Source organism: Dryobates pubescens, chromosome 6 (assembly GCF_014839835.1).
Source record: "Dryobates pubescens isolate bDryPub1 chromosome 6, bDryPub1.pri, whole genome shotgun sequence".
Lineage (NCBI taxonomy): Eukaryota > Metazoa > Chordata > Aves > Piciformes > Picidae > Dryobates > Dryobates pubescens.
In genome coordinates, this window is record NC_071617.1 from 39,988,940 (window position 1) to 40,010,686 (window position 21,747).

The 21,747-nt window shown below is 39.2% G+C and overlaps 1 protein-coding gene across 2 annotated transcripts in view; it reads left to right on the forward strand.

Moving 5' to 3' along the window:
* The window catches only part of BIRC6 (baculoviral IAP repeat containing 6), a 179,905-nt gene that overhangs the window by 10,256 nt on the left and 147,902 nt on the right, over positions 1–21,747 (forward strand). For both annotated transcript variants that reach the window (XM_054162362.1, XM_054162363.1), the window contains exons 2-10: positions 5,123–5,304; positions 8,198–8,335; positions 8,646–8,839; positions 10,265–10,376; positions 11,469–11,551; positions 12,629–12,851; positions 12,959–13,119; positions 14,886–14,944; positions 15,882–17,276. In XM_054162362.1, the coding sequence (XP_054018337.1) occupies positions 5,123–5,304; positions 8,198–8,335; positions 8,646–8,839; positions 10,265–10,376; positions 11,469–11,551; positions 12,629–12,851; positions 12,959–13,119; positions 14,886–14,944; positions 15,882–17,276 (2,547 nt within the window). The remainder of the gene's footprint in view (positions 1–5,122; positions 5,305–8,197; positions 8,336–8,645; positions 8,840–10,264; positions 10,377–11,468; positions 11,552–12,628; positions 12,852–12,958; positions 13,120–14,885; positions 14,945–15,881; positions 17,277–21,747) is intronic.

A 21,747-nucleotide genomic window follows, 5' to 3' on the forward strand; every position in this document is an offset into this window, starting at 1 on the left:
AGCCATTGATGAAGGCAGTAAACCATACTGAGCTTTGCTCATTGCCCTTCAGAAATGGCTGCCAGCTGGATGTTGAATTGTTAGCTACTAACTATGCTCACAACATCTAGACAGTTTTTCACTTGCTGTACAGTCCACCCATCTGCTTTTGAGTGTTTGCTGCTTCTCCCAAATTGATATTTTGGAAGCACCTTACAATGTTGGTGCTTGTGGGAGGGTGAAACTAAACCATTTCTTGGGGGTTCAAAAAGCGCTGTAACTGGAGATGTTTTCTCCTGCAGGATACAGAATGGGTGGACTCGGATGTTGTATCCACTTCTGTGACTGGTGGTAAAATTGAATCTGGCAAAGATTCTTTGTTGTGAAATGCTGCAATGGAAATTGCTCTTGAAGAATGGGAACTTCTGTTACTGAGCAGTGAAGTATTCCTTGCCAGTCTCTGGTTCTGGGTGGAGGCTGCTGTATAATCTATCTGTGTGACTTGTGAGATACTATTTTCCTGAAATTTTTTAATTGGTTTTTCACTTTGAGAAAAATGCTGACAAATGCATTGTCCTCTGTGAGGTATTTGCAGAATTGCAGAGACTTGAATTTTCACAAGTTATCTGAGTTTGCAGGAATGGTTGTGGAATACCTTATGAAATCCTTCATAATTTGTTCTCAGGATAATCATACAAAGCTGAGTTTTGTATGACATGTAAGGCAGCAGTAATGTCAGATACACAGAGAGCTGAAACAACATAAAGAGTGTGGGTACAAAGAGCTCACCAGTGTTTCCCTGCTGATTCAGTCTCTGTTTACCTCTGTAGTGGAAGAGGACCTAAGGCCTGCAAAGCTAGTGAGATACAAACTGCCTTGATCTCAGTGGGTTTTTATTTATGTTCTGAAACATTTTAAGTGTTAGTGTTAGCTGCTTGATCTAACATATCTAGTTAATATTCATGTGGCAGCCTCTAATGCTTTAGCCCAGATAACACATTGTCCTGCTTTAGAGATTATTAAATGAGTTGTTATAAAATGAAACAGATACTGAAACAACTCTGTCCTGTTTATTGCTAAAGGAAGAGAGAAACTGTAGATCACATGTCTTGTTCTTGATTGCCAAATAAGGGAGTTAGGAGGCATTTTGTGATGTTAAGCTGAGCATTTCTGTCCCATTTAATTTTTTTGTTGTTTAGACAATGTTTTAAGTTTTCTGTTTCAGCTCTGGTTTTGCTTTATTCAACCATTTTGGACTGCTCTTCTGGATGATGTGGCAGATGGAGGTGTGTGTTACATAGTTAAATCCAAAAGAGAAAATGTTGCTTGTGTATAGCTTGTCTAAGCCTGGTTACATCATCTAAAATAGCAACTTGCATTTGCTTTCATCAAATAGATTCCTTTGAATCATCAAGTCTGAGACTGCTTTTATTTTGAGAATGGAGGGACTGACCCATGGAGTATCTTCATGGTGACAGCAGTGTTCTTTGGTGAGGCAATGTTTAGAGCAAACAAGGGGCTAGGCTGGGGCTGGACCTGGAAGATAAAATGGCACTGCTGAAGTTTCCGCTGAAGGTGTAAGTGAGGAGGAGGAACAAGAGAGAATCTGATAACTTCAGTAATGGCAAAAGTCATGGCCAAACTTGGCCATAGCTTAGCCATCTTCTAATTCCAGTGTTCCCAAATATTCATGTCTCTGTTTACTTTGGCAGCTACTGATGTAAAAAACCCATTGAGATAACTTTCTTCTTTTTAAACCGGATTTGCAGTGGTTTGCCTTTTGTCCTCAACTGTGTGAAAATGTTATCTTTTGCAGCTAATACATACAGCTGTGATTCTACACATTATTAATTCAAAATAGTTTCCTGCAAATATAGCAAGTTAGGACAGCAAGTTAAGTTTTATATACGTACTGTAGAACTTCTGCAAACTGCAAGTGTTCTGACATGCTTGCTCTGGCAAACTTGTGTTATTTAGGTAGCTTGCACTGAGATATTATACTTAGTAACTGGATTTTTCAGTTAGTTTTATGATTATATGAAACAGTGGCAATAGGAGAGGCACTTGCCTCGCAACAGATGTGGACAGCAATGTACATAAGTTTTGGGGGTTTTTTTGAATCCCAGGTGCTTGTGAAAAATGCATGGAATGTAGTTGAGCAATGTTCTGTCAAGAAGCATTTTTGCCAGCAATGAAAAGGATAGTTTTGCTGTCTGCAAACCTGTGCTCTGGAAGGAGAATTTCACATAACGTATTGCCATGAGTAATAGTATTTCCTAAACTCGAAGGTTTACACCTGCAGCTCACAACAGAAAGGGGAAAATGAAATTTTTATTCTAACAGTAAAATCTAAAAGCTTCTGCTGTTGTACCATTCCCTTCTCTTGATTTTTTTTTCTTTTTTGATTCTCTTGCCTTCAATCTGTAAGATTAAGCATCATTTTTTTTTAATGATACAGTCTTAATATGATAAGCCTTTTGATCTCATGAAACTACCCCTTTAGGTTCCCATGGTTGCAGTAATTTGAGTACTGAGATACTGTTTGAATACGTATTTTAAACTGGAACTGCAAAAACTAATATTGGCACACCTAATGTGTGTTTTGCTGATCTGGATGGAGTTTTATTTCTCAAAAAAAAAAATATTATATGTTAATTCTTAATCTAAAGACCTAGTTGCATTCATAGATCAAAGTTAGGAATGTTCCTTCAGATATTTGATTGATCTTGGATCTTACCATAATGGAATTAGGGTTATGATCTGTGTGTTTACCACTCTCACTTTATGGCTGCAGACAAAAGTATTAAAGTAGTTTAGAAACTATTTGACTTCTGTATGCTCTGCATCAGGAGCTTGTCAGGAGGATTACTGACTTTGCAGTATGCTTTAGTGAAATTCCTGGCTAGCAGATTTCAAGGTGAATTAACTTTTTTCCACTATTAGAAAAGATAAAGGTGTTACTATCATTGTTAACCTACATCTTCTCCTGATGGTGGCCACACATACTGAAGTGACAGCCACTTTCTCTTAATGCCTGCAGGTAAGTGGGCACAGTAGATGCTGCTTAGACTTGACCAGAACAAGAGGACACAGTCTCAGGCTGCGTCAGGGGAGGTTTAGGCTGGAGGTTAGGAGGAAGTTTTACACAGAGAGAGTGATTGCCCATTGGAATGGGCTGCCTGAGGAGGTGGTGGGGTCACCGACGCTGGGGGTGTTCAGGGCGAGGCTTGACAGGATGCTTGGTTGTATGGTTTAGTTGATTAGGTGGTGTCGGATGATAGGTTGGACACGATGATCTCGAAGGTCTCTTCCAACCTGGTTAATTCTATTCTATTCTATTCTATTCTTAGGTAGTGTCCAAATTTTTCTGTAATGTGTTTTATAGATCAGATTTTGATTGCAGGAAGTTGCTGATCTCTCTTCTATATTGTCTGAAATAAAGAAGGCAGAGAGGGAATGTTCCTATTCTTAATTTCTGTAGTCAGGTTTATTTGCTTTTAAGTTTTTCATGTTTGTAGTTCTAAGGTTTCTATAGATGCCATATCATAAGCTATTCAGCTTGTACTTCTAGCATGCTAGCAGCCTGGCAGATTTCTCTAGAGGAATTGACAAAAGGTTTACCGATGTCATAGTGAGTTTTGTTTTTAATCCTAAACAGATAAGCAGGAGATACTGAGAGAAGCTGTGATTCACTTGTGCCAAGACTGAAAAGCAAATTTGTAAAAATAATTGAGTGACTTTCTCCTTCCACTACCCAAAATAAATTACACCTGAAGGTATTAGAATTAAAACAAGAGTAACAATTGGATTTTGATGCTCTGGTTTGGTGAGGTGACACGAAACTTTTGAACACTGATTTGTGATCACTGCTTATTGCTAGGAGATTTAGCCAGGCTGGACAGACAGGACATAATGTTGCAGTGGAATTGGGTAGATTTTCCAAACAATATTGGTCAGAGTCCTTTGGCACATTGTACAACATTGATCCTGAGTTAGAAAGGACCCTTCTGAAGATGCCGACACTTTTCTAGGCGTTTCTTCTACAGAAGTGGTAACTTCTTATATAGAGGTGACTTGTACATTCTTTAGCTTCTTGATTTTCAGTCTGCTCTTTTAATCATATGACCAGCTGTATGTGAACTACAGTATAGTTTGTGGCTGGTAGTAGAACTGTCTTGAAATGTATTTTCTGAGCTTCAGAATTAAACTTCTGAGTTGGTAAAACAGCTTGTCAACAGTTCAGAAGCTATTCGAAGTGTAAACTAGTCATTTGCAGAATATTTTTTCCCAGGGTGTTGAAACCACACTAAATGTTGATTGATGGAGCTTCAAGAAAAGGATTGAACTTAGCCTAAAGGAGCTTGTTTTTGTTTTATGTGCTTCAAATGAAATAAAACTGGCAACTGTAAATAACTTTCTAGAGATAGTTTGGCCAAAGTCTTTCTGTCAGTGTAACCAATTCAAATATTAACCAGCACAGTGAGAATTGCAACTGTTATGTAATAAATTTCTTGTGCTGCAGTGAATGTTTGTTTTGTTAATCAGAAACATTATATTGTTTAGATGCATTATTTACCTAATTAGTAAACTTCATTGGCTCCCAAAAATTGAGCCTAATTACACAGGGGGGTATTTGTTTAGCCATTTGGTGGTTTAGACATGAGCTTTCACTAACTTCACAAGAGGAGTGATAAAATAAGAATGGTCTAGCCTGGAAAACTGTAAGGGCTGGGGCTCCTACAGGCTGTTGCACACGGCATTGGGCATGACCCCTACTCCTGCGCTTCACAGGAAATAAGGAAAGTGCAAAATAAGCTGTTCATAGTGTTGGTACTGCCAGAAAAGGTCAGTTGCGTTTCTCAATTTGTCTGGGAAGGGCAACAAAGCTGGTGAAGGGCCTGGAGAGGGGACTGGGGTTGTTTAGTCTAGAGAAAAGGAGGATGAGAGGAGACTTCATTCTCTACACCATAGGAAACACAGTGGTTTGGTGAAAGTCGTAGTAGCTAAAATTCCAATTTTTTTTACCATCTCAAGAAGTAAAGATTTTGCTGAAGTGGTGTATTACTTTCCATAGCAGATATAGAAGGGCTTCTATAAAAGCTGTATTTTAAAGGAATCTTGCTTTTTGTTTTTCCCTTTATAGCAAAACCGGGTGGACGAGTGAAATGTCAGTATATTTCTGCTGTGGATAAAGTGATCTTTGTGGATGATTATGCAGTAGGATGTAGGAAAGATCTGAATGGCATCTTACTGTTAGACACAGCTCTACAAACGCCAGTTTCAAAACAAGATGACGTGGTTCAGCTTGAATTGCCAGTTACAGAGGTAAGATGGGGGCGGGGAAAGCAATACTGAAACCAGACGTTTGACCCTGAGTTTCTAGTGTGATATTAACAGCATGCATTGGAACAAGGTTCTTGGTTATTAGGTGTCATAGGGCAATATATTTTTGAAATTACCTGTATCTCAAACTAATAAGAGCTTGCCTAATTGAGAGCACATTTCAGATGAAAGAACTTTTTTGTGACCACGACTAGGGATTAATTTCTGAAACTTTGTCAGTGCTTATGTATGGAATTTTTCTGATTTAGGTTTTCAGGGAGAAAAAAACAACCATCAAAATCAGCTCATGTGGTGTGGCTACATGTGGAGAATTAATAGTGGAAGCTTAAGTTTTCTACCTACATCAATTGGCCTAATGATTCCCCCCTCCCTCCCCCTTTCAAACCTGGTTTCCTTTCCTTTTACAATTCCTCCTGGTTTAAGACAGTGTAACTAAGCATTTAGTATCACTTCAAGTAAATCTAATGTATACATTTTTGCTTGGAGTGTAGTGCTTAGGATTTTGTTGCATTGATTTACCTTCAGTTAGTGTAACATTTCTTAGGTGATGTAGAATGTACACTCTCATTTTCAAATGTTGTTTAGTACAAGATAGCTAACAATTGCTTCTGCTCTAAGGCACTTGGTAATGAGGGAAGTAGCTTTCACTGTTGTAGTAGTCATGAAGTAGTAGACCTGGGAAGTAAATCTGCACCACAGTTTCAATTACAAACAAAATTAATTCATTTTTTGGGGAAAAAGTATCTGCCAGTGGTAATGTTTAGAATAGTGCTTTCAGTCAAGCGAATCTAAATAGCAAAATCCATTCTGTTTGGAACAGTTTGTGGTTGTTTAAAGGACTGGCTGGCCCTTGCCATTGGGGAACATTTCCTTGTGTTTGTAATTTGAAAGATTTTATGTAACAAGAAAGCTGGACATTATTCAAGGATCACCTCTTCTGAGCCCAGGAGCAATGCATCCTGACAGAGAAAGGTGGGCAAAAATATCAGAAGGCCTGAATAGATGAACAGGGAGCTCCTGGATGCTTTTAGCTGCAAAAAGAAAGCCTACAGGAGGTGTTAGCAGCCAGGGATCAGGTTAGGAAAGCTAAGGTTCAGATAGAATAAAATCTGGCTAGGAACATCATGGGTAATGAGAAAATGTGTGTGTGTTTTTTTTTTTTTAAGTATGTCAGTGACAAAAGGAACAGGGAAAATGTGGGCCCCTTCTGGAAAGAAATGGAGGACCTGGTCACACAGAATTGGGGGAAGGTTGAGGTACTCAACTTTTTTTTGGCCTCAGTCTTCGATGATAAGGGCTCTAACCACACCATACAAGGTGCAGAAGACAAGGACTGGGAGAATGAGGATTTTCCCACTGTAAGAGTCCATGGGACCTGACAAGATACATCTGTGGGTCCTGAGAGAACTAGGAAATGATGCTGCAAAACCACTTTCCATCAAATGTGAAAAGTCATGGGGGTCTAGTGAAGTTCCCCCTCACTAGAAAAGGGGAAACATAACCTCCATTTTCCAAAAGGGAGATAAGGAAAACCCAGGGAACTACAGGCCAGTCACTCTCACCTCAAGTGCCTGGCAAGCTAATGGAGCAGAGCCTCTTGAAGACTCTGCTAGGGCACATGGAAAACAAGGAGGTGGTTGATGTTAACCAACATGGCTTCACCAAGGGCAAATCCTGGCTGACAAATGTGGCTTTTTATGCTGGGGTCACTGCATTGGTGGATAAGGGAAGAGGGTTCAGAGGAGGGCCACAAAAGATGATCAGAGGGCTGGAGCACCTCTCCCATGAGGATGGGCTGAGAGAGTTTGGTCTGTTCTGAAGAGAAGATTCCAGGGAGACATTATTGCAACCTTTGATATTTTGAAAGGGGCCTAGAGAAAAGCTGGAGAAGGACTGTGTAGAAGGGCATGTGGTGATAGGATAAGGGGTAGTGATTTTAAGCTAGAGCAGATTTAGATTGGACTTTTGAAGAAGCTCTTAGTGGTGAGGGTGGTGAGACACTGGAGTGGGTTGCCCAGAGAAGTTTTGGTTACCTCGTCTCTGGAAGTGTTTTAAGATCATGCTGGATGAGACACTGAGCAACCTGGTCTAGTGAGAGGTTTTTCTGCCCGTGATGAGGTGGGTAGGATCAGCAGATCTTTAAGGTCCCTTCCAGATCAAGCCAGTTTTCAAATCTTAGCCCACCTAACAACAGATACAGAATTCTCTGTGCCTTGCACATAAAGCATACCTTTAAGTTTTGCCTATCAACATGAAGTTAGCAGACACAGGAACAAATTCAAAACAGATGGGGCTAGGAAAAAGGTCTATAAATGGATGTTTATAGTGTTCCTTTCTAGATGCATTATTTCTGACTTTTAAGAATTTTTAGATTTTAAACTAGCTTGGGTTTTTCTGCTTCATTTTTCAGCTTCATGATACTAGCATTGTAAGTCATTTTATCTCTTAATTTTGTTGCAACATTGTTTTTCCAATTTTCATCTACCTTTTTAAAGATAGAAAGCTACTCAGAAAATTATTAAGACTTTGTTCTTCCTCTCACTATTTGTCCCTGAAGCTGAATGAATCCTTTGGAAGGGAAAGCACTGGTGATAGATATCTTGTTTTTCCTTGGCTTTAATTTATGTTCTGTTTTAATTGTTTATATGACTGATTGATTTAACATTTGGTAACATTGCCCTTGAGGGAACTTGTAGTAGTAGTTACTGCCACTGCTGAAGTGAGATTTGGATCTAATTACTCAGTTCTGGGTCTTCTATGGGAATTACGATGATATGATAAAGTAGGATATGATGAATTGTGTTTCCTAGAGCAGGTGTTGTTCTTGTCTGTAGCTACTCAATGTGGACGCTAACCTTGTGCATCTGCATTTCAGGCTCAGCAGCTGTTATCTGCTTGCATAGAAAAAGTAGATATTTCTAGTACAGAGGGATATGACTTATTCATCACACAGCTGAAGGATGGTTTAAAAAATACCTCACATGAAACAGCAGCAAATCATAAAGTTGCAAAGGTAAGAATTTCTTTGTACTGTCTAACATGGATTCCCAAATCCAGTCTGCTTGGCTGCCATTACTGAAGCATACAAAATGCCTGGCAGAATGTATTACGTGTTCCTTAGTTCCTCTGTGTGAAATGTCACTTATTAAAAGAACAAACAAGCTCAGTTTCGTGCTGATGAACCCAATTAATAAACCCAACCAAGCTTAAAATATGAAGTTACTGACTTTCCTTGCATGGTGGTGTCTGTGTTGCTGTTCTTCTATTATGTCTTGTAAAGTATAAACTAGACGATTTATCCACTTTTTTCCTTCTTAATTTAGTGGGCAACAGTTACGTTCCACCTTCCTCATCATGTCTTGAAGTCTGTCGCCAGTGCCATTGTAAATGAACTCAAGAAGATAAATCAAAATATTGCTGCCTTACCTGTAGCATCCTCTGTGATGGATAGGTTATCTTACCTCTTGCCCAGTGCACGACCAGAACTTGGCGTGGGACCTGGTCGATCTGTGGACAGGTATATTGAGACAAAATAAGTGGTGAAGTTGACCTCTTAGTTACACCAGTATAAGCTTTTAGATTACTTCTATTTATTTGCCAGAAGAATTAGTCCTATTCTGTACTTTTGCTGCTCTTAAAATGTAATGGTACTTAACTGTTTAATGCACCATGTGCTGTACACGGGAAACTTCGAGAAGCATTTATGGGTTCCACAAGACTGTTCTGTTTGGATTCTGATTTTAATGCCAGAGAAATTGAATTTGTATTGCTCTTGATCCCAGCAAATATCCTTGATTCAACAATGATAAATGCCAGGTCTTGCACTTGGGTCGCACCAACTCCATGCAGTGCTACAAGCTTGGAGTAGAGTGGCTGGAATGTTGTCCAGTAGAGACAGACCTGGGAGTGTTGATGGACAGCCAGCTGAATAGGAAACAGCTATGTGCTCAGATGGCCAAGAAAGCCAAGAATGTCCTGGCCTGTATCAGGAATAGTGTGACAGACAGGACCAGGAAACTGATTGGCCCCCTGTACCCAGCACTGATGAGGCCAGACCTTGAGCATTGCATTCAGTTTTGGGCCTCTCAGTACAAGAAAGACGTTGAGGTCCTGGAGTGGGTCCACAGAAGGGCAGTGAAACTGGTGAAGGCTCTGCATAACAGGTCTTAGGAGGAGCAGCTGAGGGAACTGGGGTTATTTTGTCTAGAGAAAAAGAGGCTGGGGGGTTTGGGCTCCTGAGTTCAAGAGACAGTGATCTATTGAAGAGAGTGCAACAGAGAGCAAGAAGCATGACTGGGGGACTGTGAAGAAAGACACAGAGAACTGGCGCTGTTTAGTCTTGAGATGGCTGAGAAGGGATCTTATTAATGTCTATAAATATCTGAGGAGTGGGTGTCAGGATGAAGATGGTCTCTTTATGGTGGTGCTCAGTGATAGGACAAGGAACAATGGGTACAAGATGCAACACAGGAGGTTCCACTTCAATGCAAGTAGGAACTTCTTTACAGTGAGGATGATGGATCACTGAAACAGGCTGCCCAGAGAGGTGGAGTTTCTCTTCCTCTGAAGACTTTCAAAACCCTCATGGATGTGTTTGTGTGTGGCCTGCCCTTGGTGATCCTGCTTTGGCAGGGGAGTTGGACTCAATGTTGTCTGGAGACCCCTTGCAGTCCCTAACATTCTGTGATTCTGTGATTTTATTAGTATTGCTTTAAAGGCTGTTGTATTGCTTTTAGTATTTTGCTGAGGATGTGCTTTAGGCACCCATGAGACAACTTCTAAACTTTTCTATAATTGTTGATGGTAACTGTGTAAATTACAGATAACAGTTGGTGGTAGTTCTAGTAGTTACTGAAGTATTGAAAATATTTCATAAATAGTTTACTTTTTTTATACTTATAAGTGGCAATGTTGAGTAATGTAGAGTTATTTACCTTTTTAGGTCTTTGATGTACAGTGAAGCTAACAGACGGGAGACATTCACTTCATGGCCTCATGTGGGTTATAGGTGGGCACAGCCAGATCCCATGGCTCAAGCTGGGTTCTATCACCAGGTAAAAGGTTTAATTGTTCTTCATATTTATCTTCTAGGTTTCTTTAATAATAGATTCCTTCAGTGATGTGAAAACCATAAAGAAAAAAGTTTGTCGTTCAGCTCTTTAAATTTGAGGGGTTTCTATGCCTTGAGGTTGCTTTTATAAACTTTTTTGGTACATGTCACAGAAAATAGTGTTCAGACCTTCAACATGTAAAACACTTCAGTATTGAACTGAGTTAAACAACATTAAAGTTGGTTGTTACAAAGTGTCTCTCCCTGTTATGTTGTTGAGTAAATATCCTTACTTCAAGCTAAACAAGCACTATGTTGACATTGGAGTTAGAGAACTGTACTTTCATTGTGGGACTTAAACCATAGCATAACAAACAAAGGTCCTAGATCACATTAATAAATTATTAAGTGTAGTAAATAAATACATCTTTAGTCTTTTATTCCACTACTTTGCATGTTTCTATTTTCCATTTCATATTATTTCTACCATTAACATATTTTATAATACTAATTTAGAGGACAAGGGCTAGGCAGCACATATCGTTTGGCATCAGTATTGTCTGCCTCATTATGCTAACTGCAAAACCTGTTAAGTGTAGGGGCTAAAGTTTTTGGAGGATTTCTTAGGCTTTTTCAAGAGGAGAAATGTTGGAAAACACATGTGTTAGAACTGCATCTACATATTCCCAAACATAACTCAGTGACATGAAATGTGATTGTGAAATGTCTGAATTTTAAGAAAATGGAAATTTCCATTCTTTTTTGTCTGTTTCTTCAGCTGGTTATGACAGTTCTTTTCAGAGTACTATATAGAATGCTTTATATGCCAACAGATTCAATGCATAATAGGAGGTTCTAAGTTACAACCTTGTGAAATTTTTTTCACAAGTAAAAGGCACCTTAGTGTATGTGGTTTTTATCCAGAGCCTTGCACACTTTAGTCTGAATCTCTCTTATTAGTGTCAAATACTGACACTTCATAGTATATTATTTGTGGCATTCATATGTATGTGGTGCTTGGCTATGCCCCTGGAAGGCATACTACTAGAAATCTTTCATATTATGTAGCTGTATGAATTTCTTCTTATTTTAATAGCCTGCTTCATCAGGAGATGACAGAGCCATGTGCTTTACCTGTAGTGTGTGTTTAGTATGCTGGGAACCTACAGATGAACCATGGTAAGTTTAATGATGTTTGGAGTAGACTTAATTTTGTGCTGAAAAGGTTAGAACTCTTTGCAGGACAAATACTTTAGTGGTATTTCTGGTGAGTTTAGGGCCTGTGGCTGACAAGAATGAATTTCCATAATGATTCCATGGGAGAAATCACAAAATAATTCCCTGTACTATGTCATGTCTCTGTATAATGCTAAACCCACAAAATTGTAGTTTGCTTTATTTCCTGATTCTGGATTGCTCTTCTACTTCGAATTGTTCCATGGCAAAGATGTCAGCCAGCATTTCTTTGTAAGGATCTAATCTCAATCTTCTGCGTGCTTGTGACTAGGACACATCAAGTTCTGCAATGTCTGTGCAGTGTGCGTTTGCCTTTTATGTGAAATTGCAAGATCCTTTACTAGTTTCTTGAATCAGCTAAAACTGTTCATAGTGACAGAAATGCAGGACCTTATGTTAATTTTAAATGGGTTCTTAATGTAATTTTTCTCTTGATTATTCAAACACATAAGATTAATGACTTGCTGAAAACTTCCCTTCATAGTCCTTGTCTCCTCCTTTCCTTTGTTAGTTTTCAGACATTGTAGTAGTATTAATTGCTCTTTGCCATGTCTCTGCCATAGGCACATACTGAGTTTAAAAGAGCGTTTCCATGCTTCTCGGTCAGTGTCATTCTGGTTATGACATTCAAGACTATTCTTTTTTTTTTGAGTGTATAGAGACAGGGCATTGCTTCATCTTACTATGTTACTTAAAATAATATGGCATTGGAGTTCTAATATGTGTTCTGTAGAATCTAACCTGCACTTTTATTTATGAGGATATGAAGAGCTACTGTCTGTTAGAACAATATTTCAATTATGTTAGGACCACTGTGCGTAGATTCCCCCATTTGAATATGAGTATCCATTAAGTGATCAAAGGCTTTAATACGGTCTGTTACTGCATGTTTGATTGAAGTGCTGTTCAAACAGTTCAGTCATAGCTTCATTTCATTTCAGGGGCTGAGTTTGTATATGATGTATATGTTTTTCTCAGTGAGAAACCAATGTTTACTGTGTGTGTTTGTTATATGAAAAGGTCCGAACATGAGAGACATTCCCCAAACTGCCCATTTGTCAAGGGTGAGCACACTCAGAATGTACCTCTTTCAGTCACGCTGGCAACAAGTCCAGCACAATTTCCCTGCACAGATGGCACTGACAGAATAGCCTGCTTTGGATCTGGAAGTTGTCCTCATTTTCTAGCTGCTGCAACAAAACGAGGAAAGATCTGCATATGGGATGTTTCGAAACTTATGAAGGTACGCAATATGAAAATCCCCAAATTTCTATTAACTAAGTACTTGTTAGCATATCTCTTTTTAAATCAAAGCCCTGGTGTGGGTTTTTTTTTGTTGTTGTTTCTCAGGTCCACTTAAAATTTGAGATCAATGCATATGATCCAGCTATTGTGCAGCAACTTATGTTATCAGGAGAACAGAGCTCAGGGGTTGACTCAAGGAGACCAACACTAGCATGGCTAGAAGATTCATCTAGCTGCTCAGATATACCAAAATTAGAAGGAGACAGGTATGTGCTTTGTGAAACTAAGATTGATTTTTTATTATTTTTTATGGAGATTTTTTTTTAAATTGCTGTGTATCTGTACACAATTCAACACTTAAAAAGGAGAGTAATTTAAATTCCAGTCCTTAAAGCCAGTTTCATTTTATTCCTGCTGTTTAAGTTTTTATACTCCACAAACAGAGCCAACCGAACCTCTTTGCTGCCATGTGCTGATGTTCCAGAGGCAGAGAAAAAAGAGAAAGGAATATAAGTTTGGGAACAGCTTTTCATTTAGTTATGGATAATACTTTTCTGGTTTTGAAAGCAAAGGCTACTTTTGAGTTTCTGGAACGTGCTTTTCTCTGCTTTTCCACGATGCCTGATTAAGTCATACTGAAAATAATTATGTGGATGTGCTAGGAATTTCTTTCATTTTGTGCTTTCAACACATGCATATGAACACTGTAAACAATTGACAGTCTTGTCGCAAGCTTGGAGGGTATGCCAGTGCTTAGAAAGTGTCATGTGAGAAAAATCAGTATTCTTTCATGTATGCTTCTTATAGTCTGTAGCTGGAAACTTGTATTGCCAAAACTCAAACTAAAGAATGAATAATTGTTTGAAAACTCAGGACTAAAGGTGTTTAAGGAGTCTTGCTGGTTTTCTCAATTTTTGTTCTTAAACTACAGCATCATAGAAAGCAACAGTGTTGCTAAATGCACAGGAAAGAAATTTTTTGGTTTTAAGTTGGTGTGTTTACTCCAGTACTGCAAGGCAAATACAAACTTAATCTTCTGAAGATAGTATGTAGAAATGTGGGCAGCTTCAAAGTGGGAGGCCTAACAGCTGCTGAGGCCTAGATTTTTACTGTAACTTTAGATCTCTAAACAGCTTGAGAGTTTAACCAGCTCTTAAAATTGGCTTGATTCTTGAAGGGTGGTACAATTAATACAATCATGCTGCTCAGAACTAAGTATCTTCACTTAACCTGTATGAAATTTAGTATTATTGTCTTCGTCTTGTGAAGTGAAGATTGATCAGGCTTGAGCCAAAAAAGATCTATTTCTTGGCTATGAGGAGGAAGATTCCAGTTTGCTGAAACCTGAGGAACTGACTTGATACTTAGTAGTTATACCTGAAGCTATAAAGGCATTACTGTTCTTCCGGCATGTAAAGAGCCTGTAACAAGAAAGTGTTTCTTATATTGGACATGTCAGATGTGTAAAATCTTCATATATACTTAGAACTACTGAAGGGCCTATTTTAAAGAGGTATCTTGAACTGAATTTGCTTTTATGAAAGTAATTATTCATCTGGTAGCATTTTTAAAAGCATCATACTGTTCATACAGTCTTTCTGTATTAGACGCAATGTTGCCTTGGTAGAATTAAAGACCAGTCTCGGCAGCTCCACCTTTCAGAGACTATTTTGAGGAACTTTGAAGAAAGTGTCATTAGTTTTTAGAGGTTTCATTTGGTTGGATCTTGTTTTCTTGAAAAAAATTCTGAGAACTGGCTTTCATTGTATTTCCTTTTGTGTCTGAAGTGTTGGGTATACACTAATAGAGGCAAACAGAAAGCTAGTGCGCTGGTTCGATGATTGAGGAAATGTCTTTATATTGTTGTTGTCTGTGACCAACTCATCAGTGGATGTACAGTGCTGACTAAAAGACATGTTAAGTTACAATACATATTGTATTTTTACTGTAGTTTAAGTAAAAATTAAAACACAGCTACAGTATATATGGTGTCATTCAAGCATTTTTGTTTTCTTATTTTGTTTTTCTTTAGTGATGACCTACTGGAGGATTCAGACAGTGAAGAGCACTCCAGGTCGGAATCTGTGACAGGTGGGTTATATGTGATCCATGTAATAATTTAGAGGCCAGGAGGGAAATTGTTCTTCTTGGGCTTTTAAAAAAGCTATGTCAAAACCAATGGAATTATATTGACTCTGTTTCTGTTAGGAAAAAGGAAAAAAATGACCTTGAAAGCAGTACCAATATTTAAGTCACTATTTTTGTGGTGGACAGATCACACGCAGGATAAAAACTGTACTTTATTGGTTAATAAGTTTCTTACTTGACAAAAAACATTGTTTATTTTGCTGTCAGTAAAACACACAAACCAAGTTAAAAGAATTTACTTAGAACAGACACATGTTACAACTGTAACGGAATTCAGGGGTTTACTGGAGAGAGTTGCTGTGTCTCGATTGATTCCATGTGAGTATGAGCTTTCATAGATTATTTCTCATGCTGAGTAAAGAGTTCATATGGAAGTTGAACAGTGCTATGCTTGGTGTTCTTGTGTTACTCTCTTAGCGGCTGAATCAGAAATTTGGATGGGAGGGAGGACTACATTCTTATTTTCCATAATCCATTTTGCATCTTTTCAGCAAGAATCAGCAAGGGGGGGGGGAAAGCACAGAACATGTGCATGCACTCAAGAAAATAGCCTGCCTAAAAATAGCATTAGTAAATAGCATTACCTTTCTACCAAAAAATTGGTAGAAAGGTAATGCTATTTACTGTGACACTTGTTACAATGGCTAATGTCATGTTCTCTTTCACTTTTATTGATAAAATTAGGTGAATTGTTAGTCTTTGTGGAAGGAATGTTTCTTGGCCTCCTTTATGGTTTCTCGACTCTCAAATCTTGAACATATGGAACGTTTTAATGTATTGAAACTGTAGAGCAGTGACTTCTTGCTTAATTATGATGTCCATAATACATTCAATATGATTTTTTTAACATGTATTTTCTTAAACATTTTTTGTTTTAAAGGTCATACATCACAAAAAGAAACCATGGAAGTCAGCCTTGATATAACTGCTCTCAGCATTCTTCAGCAACCTGAAAAACTTCAGTGGGAGATTGTTGCAAATGTTCTGGAAGACACGGTTAAGGATCTAGAAGAACTTGGGGCAAATCCCTGTCTAGCCAACTGTAAGAGTGAAAAGATGAAGGACAAACATCTAGAACAACACAACATTCCCTTTCCTTGTTTATTAGCTGGAGGTCTATTAACATACAAATCGCCTGCTACCTCTCCTGTTAGCAGTAACTCTCAGAGATCACTGGATGGCTTAAGTAGGACTCGAGATGAGAGTGTCTCAGAACAGGGATCAACTGACAATGAATCCTGCACTAATTCAGAACTGAATTCCCCTCTGGTAAGGAGGACTTTACCTGTATTGCTGCTATACAGCATTAAGGAGTCTGATGAAAAAGCAGGAAAACTCTTTTCACAGATGAACAATATTATGAGTAAAAGTATACATGATGATGGTTTCACAGTTCCACAGATCATTGAAATGGAGCTGGACAGTCAGGAACAGTTACTGTTGCAGGATCCCCCTGTGACTTACATTCAGCAGTTTGCAGATGCTGCAGCCAACCTAACTTCTCCGGACTCGGACAAGTGGAGCTCTATGATTCCCAAGCCTGGGACTTTGGTTCAGTGCCTGCGTCTGCCAAAGTTTGCAGAGGAGGAGAACCTGTGTGTAGATTCAATCACTCCTTGTGCAGATGGAGTTCATTTGTTAGTAGGACTGCGAACTTGTCCTGTTGAATCCCTGAGTGCAATAAATCAAGTAGAGGCCTTGAATAATTTAAATAAATTGAACTCGGCACTATGTGATAGAAGGAAGGGGGAACTAGAATCGAGTCTTGCTGTAGTGAATGGCACGAGTATTGATGTAATCCAACATGAGTCACCAGCAGATGTACCAACTCCTTTAATAATTCAACCTGAACAGAGAAGTGTTAGTGGTGGATACCTAGTACTTTATAAAATGAATTATGCCACCAGAATAGTTACTCTAGAGGAGGAACCAGTAAGAATCCAGCATATCAAAGACCCACAAGACACAATTACCTCAATGATTTTGCTCCCACCAGATATATTGGATAATCGAGAGGATGACTGTGAGGAGCCTGTAGAGGAAATACAATTAAGTTCTAAAAATGGCAGTGGGAGAGAAAGAAGATCTGAGATCTCTACTCTTGGGCACCTGGTAATAACTACTCAGGGAGGATATGTAAAAATACTAGATCTTTCGAACTTTGAAATTCTGGCCAAAGTGGAGCCACCTAAAAAAGAGGGCACTGAAGAACCAGATATGTTTGTCTCTGTGATATACTGTTCGGGCACAGACAGATTGTGTGCATGCACCAAAGGTAAGACTTCTAATTCTGGTTGGTTTGTTGTTTTGGGGTTTTTGTAATGCTTTATTTGACCGTATTTGAATTATATTATAGAATGTTATTGTCTCCGTTTCAAAATGGTTCCACTGAACTTACATACACTTTAATTCAGTTCTAGGGAGCATGGATTCTATTTAATTCCTTATCTTAAATGTAGGTTTTAATTTCCAAAATTGTAATAACTCCTGGGTATGTCCAGTGCCTTAGTAAATTTGCTCTTGTAGAGGCACAGATTTTCTTAAATGCAAACTGATTTTTGTATGTAATTATTTCTGTTAGAGATCCAAGTAGGGGCAAGTAGGAGGGAAGCATAAGTCAAGTCCAGGCAGCTGTTCCTTTGTAGAAGTTCTACCACACACCTCTCTGCTTCTTGTGTCACATTGGGACAGTAGAAGCAGCTCTGGCTGTTGCTTGACTTGAACTCCTCCGTGCATCAATGTCTCAGTTCTCCTGCATGTGAATGAAGCTGTGGTGAAAACACTTAGCCTTCCAAAGGGACTAAGGTCTTGGGTAGGTTCATGCATTTCAAATGAGTTCCTGCCAATATCGTGTGTAACTTTACTGGGAGAATTTAAATCAGCACATTTCCTTCTTAGTTGGTGTTTTTGTGGTGATTACACAATTCTCATAGAAGCAGATTGTAAAATCAGATCAGATTTGCCTGATATTTTCAACAGATAAAGTCAAACTTACTGTCAAAATACCATGTCTGTTAAGGGCTGTGAGTTTGTCACTTATCTACCAAGAGTATTAGCTGTGGAGATTTTAGGCTTTCTTTTTTTAGTGTAGATGTAAACACTGCGTGCTAGCAACTAATACTGATATTTGCAGATTTCTAGTGAAAACCTTCATATTTACTGAATTGTTCTCATTTGGTAACTGATTTTTGAAGAAATGTCTATTAAACTGTTTTAGTGTTATTTAATAATGAACACTTTTTCCTGGTTAAATTTGAACTCAAAGTTTATCGCCTTTGAAAACTATTAGTATATCATAGCTGTGTCGTAAGGGCTTTTTACCTGTACTTTGCTGATAAAACCACAATCTCATTTTAAAACACCCAAACCTCACTAAGGTGTTTTTCTACAGGATTATACTGCTATCTATTTCTTCTGTACATCAAACCTATTCTGTCTTCCTTGTGGTTTAAGATTAATGATAAAAGTTGGAAGGCTTTTCTGATGCTGTGCATGATACTTTGGTATCCAGTTAGTGTGTGTGGTTAATTATGTTGTTGCTGCATTTGGTATTGTCTAAACTTGTTTGGGGACTTTGAGTGTATCTGGCAGAAGTCTTGTGATCACTGGGCCTTGTTCTTGTGGAGTCCTTTGACTTCCCTGAGGTCTTCCAGAAACAAAACGTAGCAAAGAAGGATGAGTGCCAGAGGTTCCTACAATGTGTGGAGGATAGCTTCGTGACACAGCTAATGAGGGAGCCAACTAGGGAAAGTGCCTTGCTGGACCTGCTCTTTGTGAATAGAGAAGAACTTGTGGCTGACGTAGTGGTTTGGGGCCATCTTGGGCACAGTGATCATGAAATCATAGAGTTTTCATTTGTTGAATTAGAGCAGGGGTCAGCAGAGCTGCCTCCTGGGAGTTCTGCTGAGCAGACTTTGGCCTCTTTTAGAGATTAGAGTGGTGAGAGAGGCTGGTGGACAGAGTCCCTTGGGAGGCAGTGCTGAAGGGCCAAGGAGTCCAGGAAGACTGCACAGCTCAACAGGGAAATCTTAAAGGTGTAGGAACAGGCCTTGCTCATGTGCTGAAAGATGAGTAAGTGGGGGAAAAGGCTTGCCTGGCTGTTTGGTTGCTGCTTAGGGAGAAAAGGAGAGTCTATGGTTGTTGGAAGAAGGGGCAGGCCATTCAGGAGGACTACATGATTGCCAAGAGACTGTGCAGGGAGAAATTACAAGAGCCAAAGCCTTTAATTTCGCTTCAGCTATTAAGCTTCAGCTGGAAGATAGGGATGGGGAGCAGAATGAAGTCCCCATAATCCAAGAGAAGATGATTAGTCACCTGCTGCACCACTTAACACATATGTAAGTCTATAGAGTTAGATGGCATACATCCAAGGATATTCAGGGAGGTGGTAGAAATGCTTACCAAGCCACTTTCCATCATTTACCAGTAGTCCTAGCCAAGTGACTGGAGATTGGCAAATGTGATGCATTTACAAGGGCCGGAAGGAGGATCTAGGGAACTACAGACCTGTTAGTCTGACTTTGGTGCTGGGGAAGGTCATGGGGCAGGTCATCTTGAGTGTCATTATGCAGCATGTCCAGGGCAACCAGATGATCAGGCCCAGTCAGCTTGGATTCATGAAGGGCGGGTCCTGCTTGATGGGCCTGATCTCCTCCTACGATAAGGTGATCCGCTTAGTGGATGAGGAAGGGGTTATGGATGATGTTTATCTGGACTTCAGTAAAGCTTTTGACACTGTTTTCCACAGCATCCTCCTGGTGAAAACAGCTGCTTGTGGCGTGGATGGCTAGATGCTTTGCTGGGTTAAAAACTGGCTGGATGGTTGGGTCCAAAGAGTGGTGGGGAATGGAGTTAAATTCAGTTTGTGGCTGGTCACTGGTGCTGTGTCTGAGGGCTCACTCAGTTCTGTGGCCAGTTCTCTTTGATATCTCTTTTGGTGATCTGGGTGAGGGAATTGAGTGCACTCAATTGCATATGACCCTAAATTGTGTGGGAGTGTCAGTCTGCTCAAAGGTAGCAGGGCTCTGCAAAGGAATCTGAGCTGGCTGGATTGATGGGCTGAGGTAATTCATACGAAGTTCTAACAAAGCCAAGTACTGGCTTCTGCACTTGGGTCACAACAACCTCATACAGTGCTACAGGCTTGGGGCAAAGTGGCTGGAAAGCTGCCCAGCAGAAGAGGACCTGGTTGATAGCTGGCTGTATGTGAGCTGCCAGTGTGCGCAGATGGCCAAGAAAGCCAACAGCGTCCTGGCCTTTATCAGAAATAGCATCACCAGCAGAAGTAGGGAGGTGATTGTGCCCCTGTACTCAGCACTGATGAGGCCACACCTCGAATACTGTGTTCTGGTATGGGTTCCTCACTACAGGAAAGACATTGAATTGCTGAAACCTGCTCAGAGAAGGGCAGCAAGGCTGCTGAAGGCAATGCAGAAAGTCTTCTGAGGAGTAGCTGAGGAAATTTGGGTTGTTCAGTCTGAAGAAGAGGAGGCTAATGGGAGACCTCATTGCTCTCTACAGCTATCTGAAAGAAGGTTGCACAGAGGAGGGGCTTATCTCTTCTCCCTAGAATCAAGTGATAGAATGAGGGGAAATGGCCCAAAGTTGTGCCACAGGAAGTTTAGGTTGGATATCAGGAAAAAATTCTTTACTGAAGGAATGGTCAGATATTGAAATAGGTTGCCCAGGGAGGTGGTGGATTCACTGTCCCTGGAGGTGTTCAAGAAATGTGTGGACATGGCACTTTGCAACATGGTTTAATGGCCATTTGTGGTCTTAGGTTGATGGTTAGAGTCTATGATCTTAGAGGTATTTTCCAAAAAAAGCAGTTTTATGATTCTGTGTGCAGGTCTGTTGAGCTGGGAGCATTTATTCTGTGTGTGTAGGAGTATTTGTTGTGCTTAGATAACCACCACCTCTGTTACTGGAGAATACTTCCATCTCCCTCCTAATAGACAAGCATGGCATTCTGATTTTTCAGTAATTTTTTTAATGTGTTCTGTGTAGCACTCAGTGTTGTAACATCAATTTACTAATTTATAAATAGCTTTTCTGTGACTTATTTTATCCTTGCTGCCTTAAAGGTTTTGTCCTCTATGCCACAGACGTCTCTCTGCCTTCAATTTTCTTCTTTTAAATATAGTACTTTGATAACTCAGGGTTTTTAATCTGTTCTTATCTTTCATTTATAACCATTGCACCACTTGATTTTTCTACTCTGAAACCAAATTAGACTGTATTTCAGAATTCTTCAGAGGCTATCAATTTCTATTAATTTTTTAACCTTTCAGTCATTTCTAGTATAATTTTTCTCATGTCTGAGAAATTAAATCCAAAGGCATCATAAATATGTAGGGACCAATGTCCATTAGAAGTCTGAATTTCAGGATCTGATACTAGATATGTCTGAAGCCTCAAAGTCCTAACGTTTGTGCCAAAATATGAAGCTTTGTAAAGAATAACTTGATCTTAACTATTCATGAATAGTTGTACTGCATAAAATCCAGGAATACCAAAATAAAATGCAACAAAAAAAAAGCTCAACTATTAATAGAATTTCTTTATCCTATATCTTACTGCTCATTTGAATATCTTCATGTATGGAACAGGTTTTGCATAATTTTTTGTGTTGAATCATAATAATCCTTTAATCTTTCTGCTGTAAGGGGGTAAAATTGCTTGCTTATCCGCTAGGCAACTGGTGATACTATTTCATTTTAAATGTAATTTTATTAAACTTCCAAAGT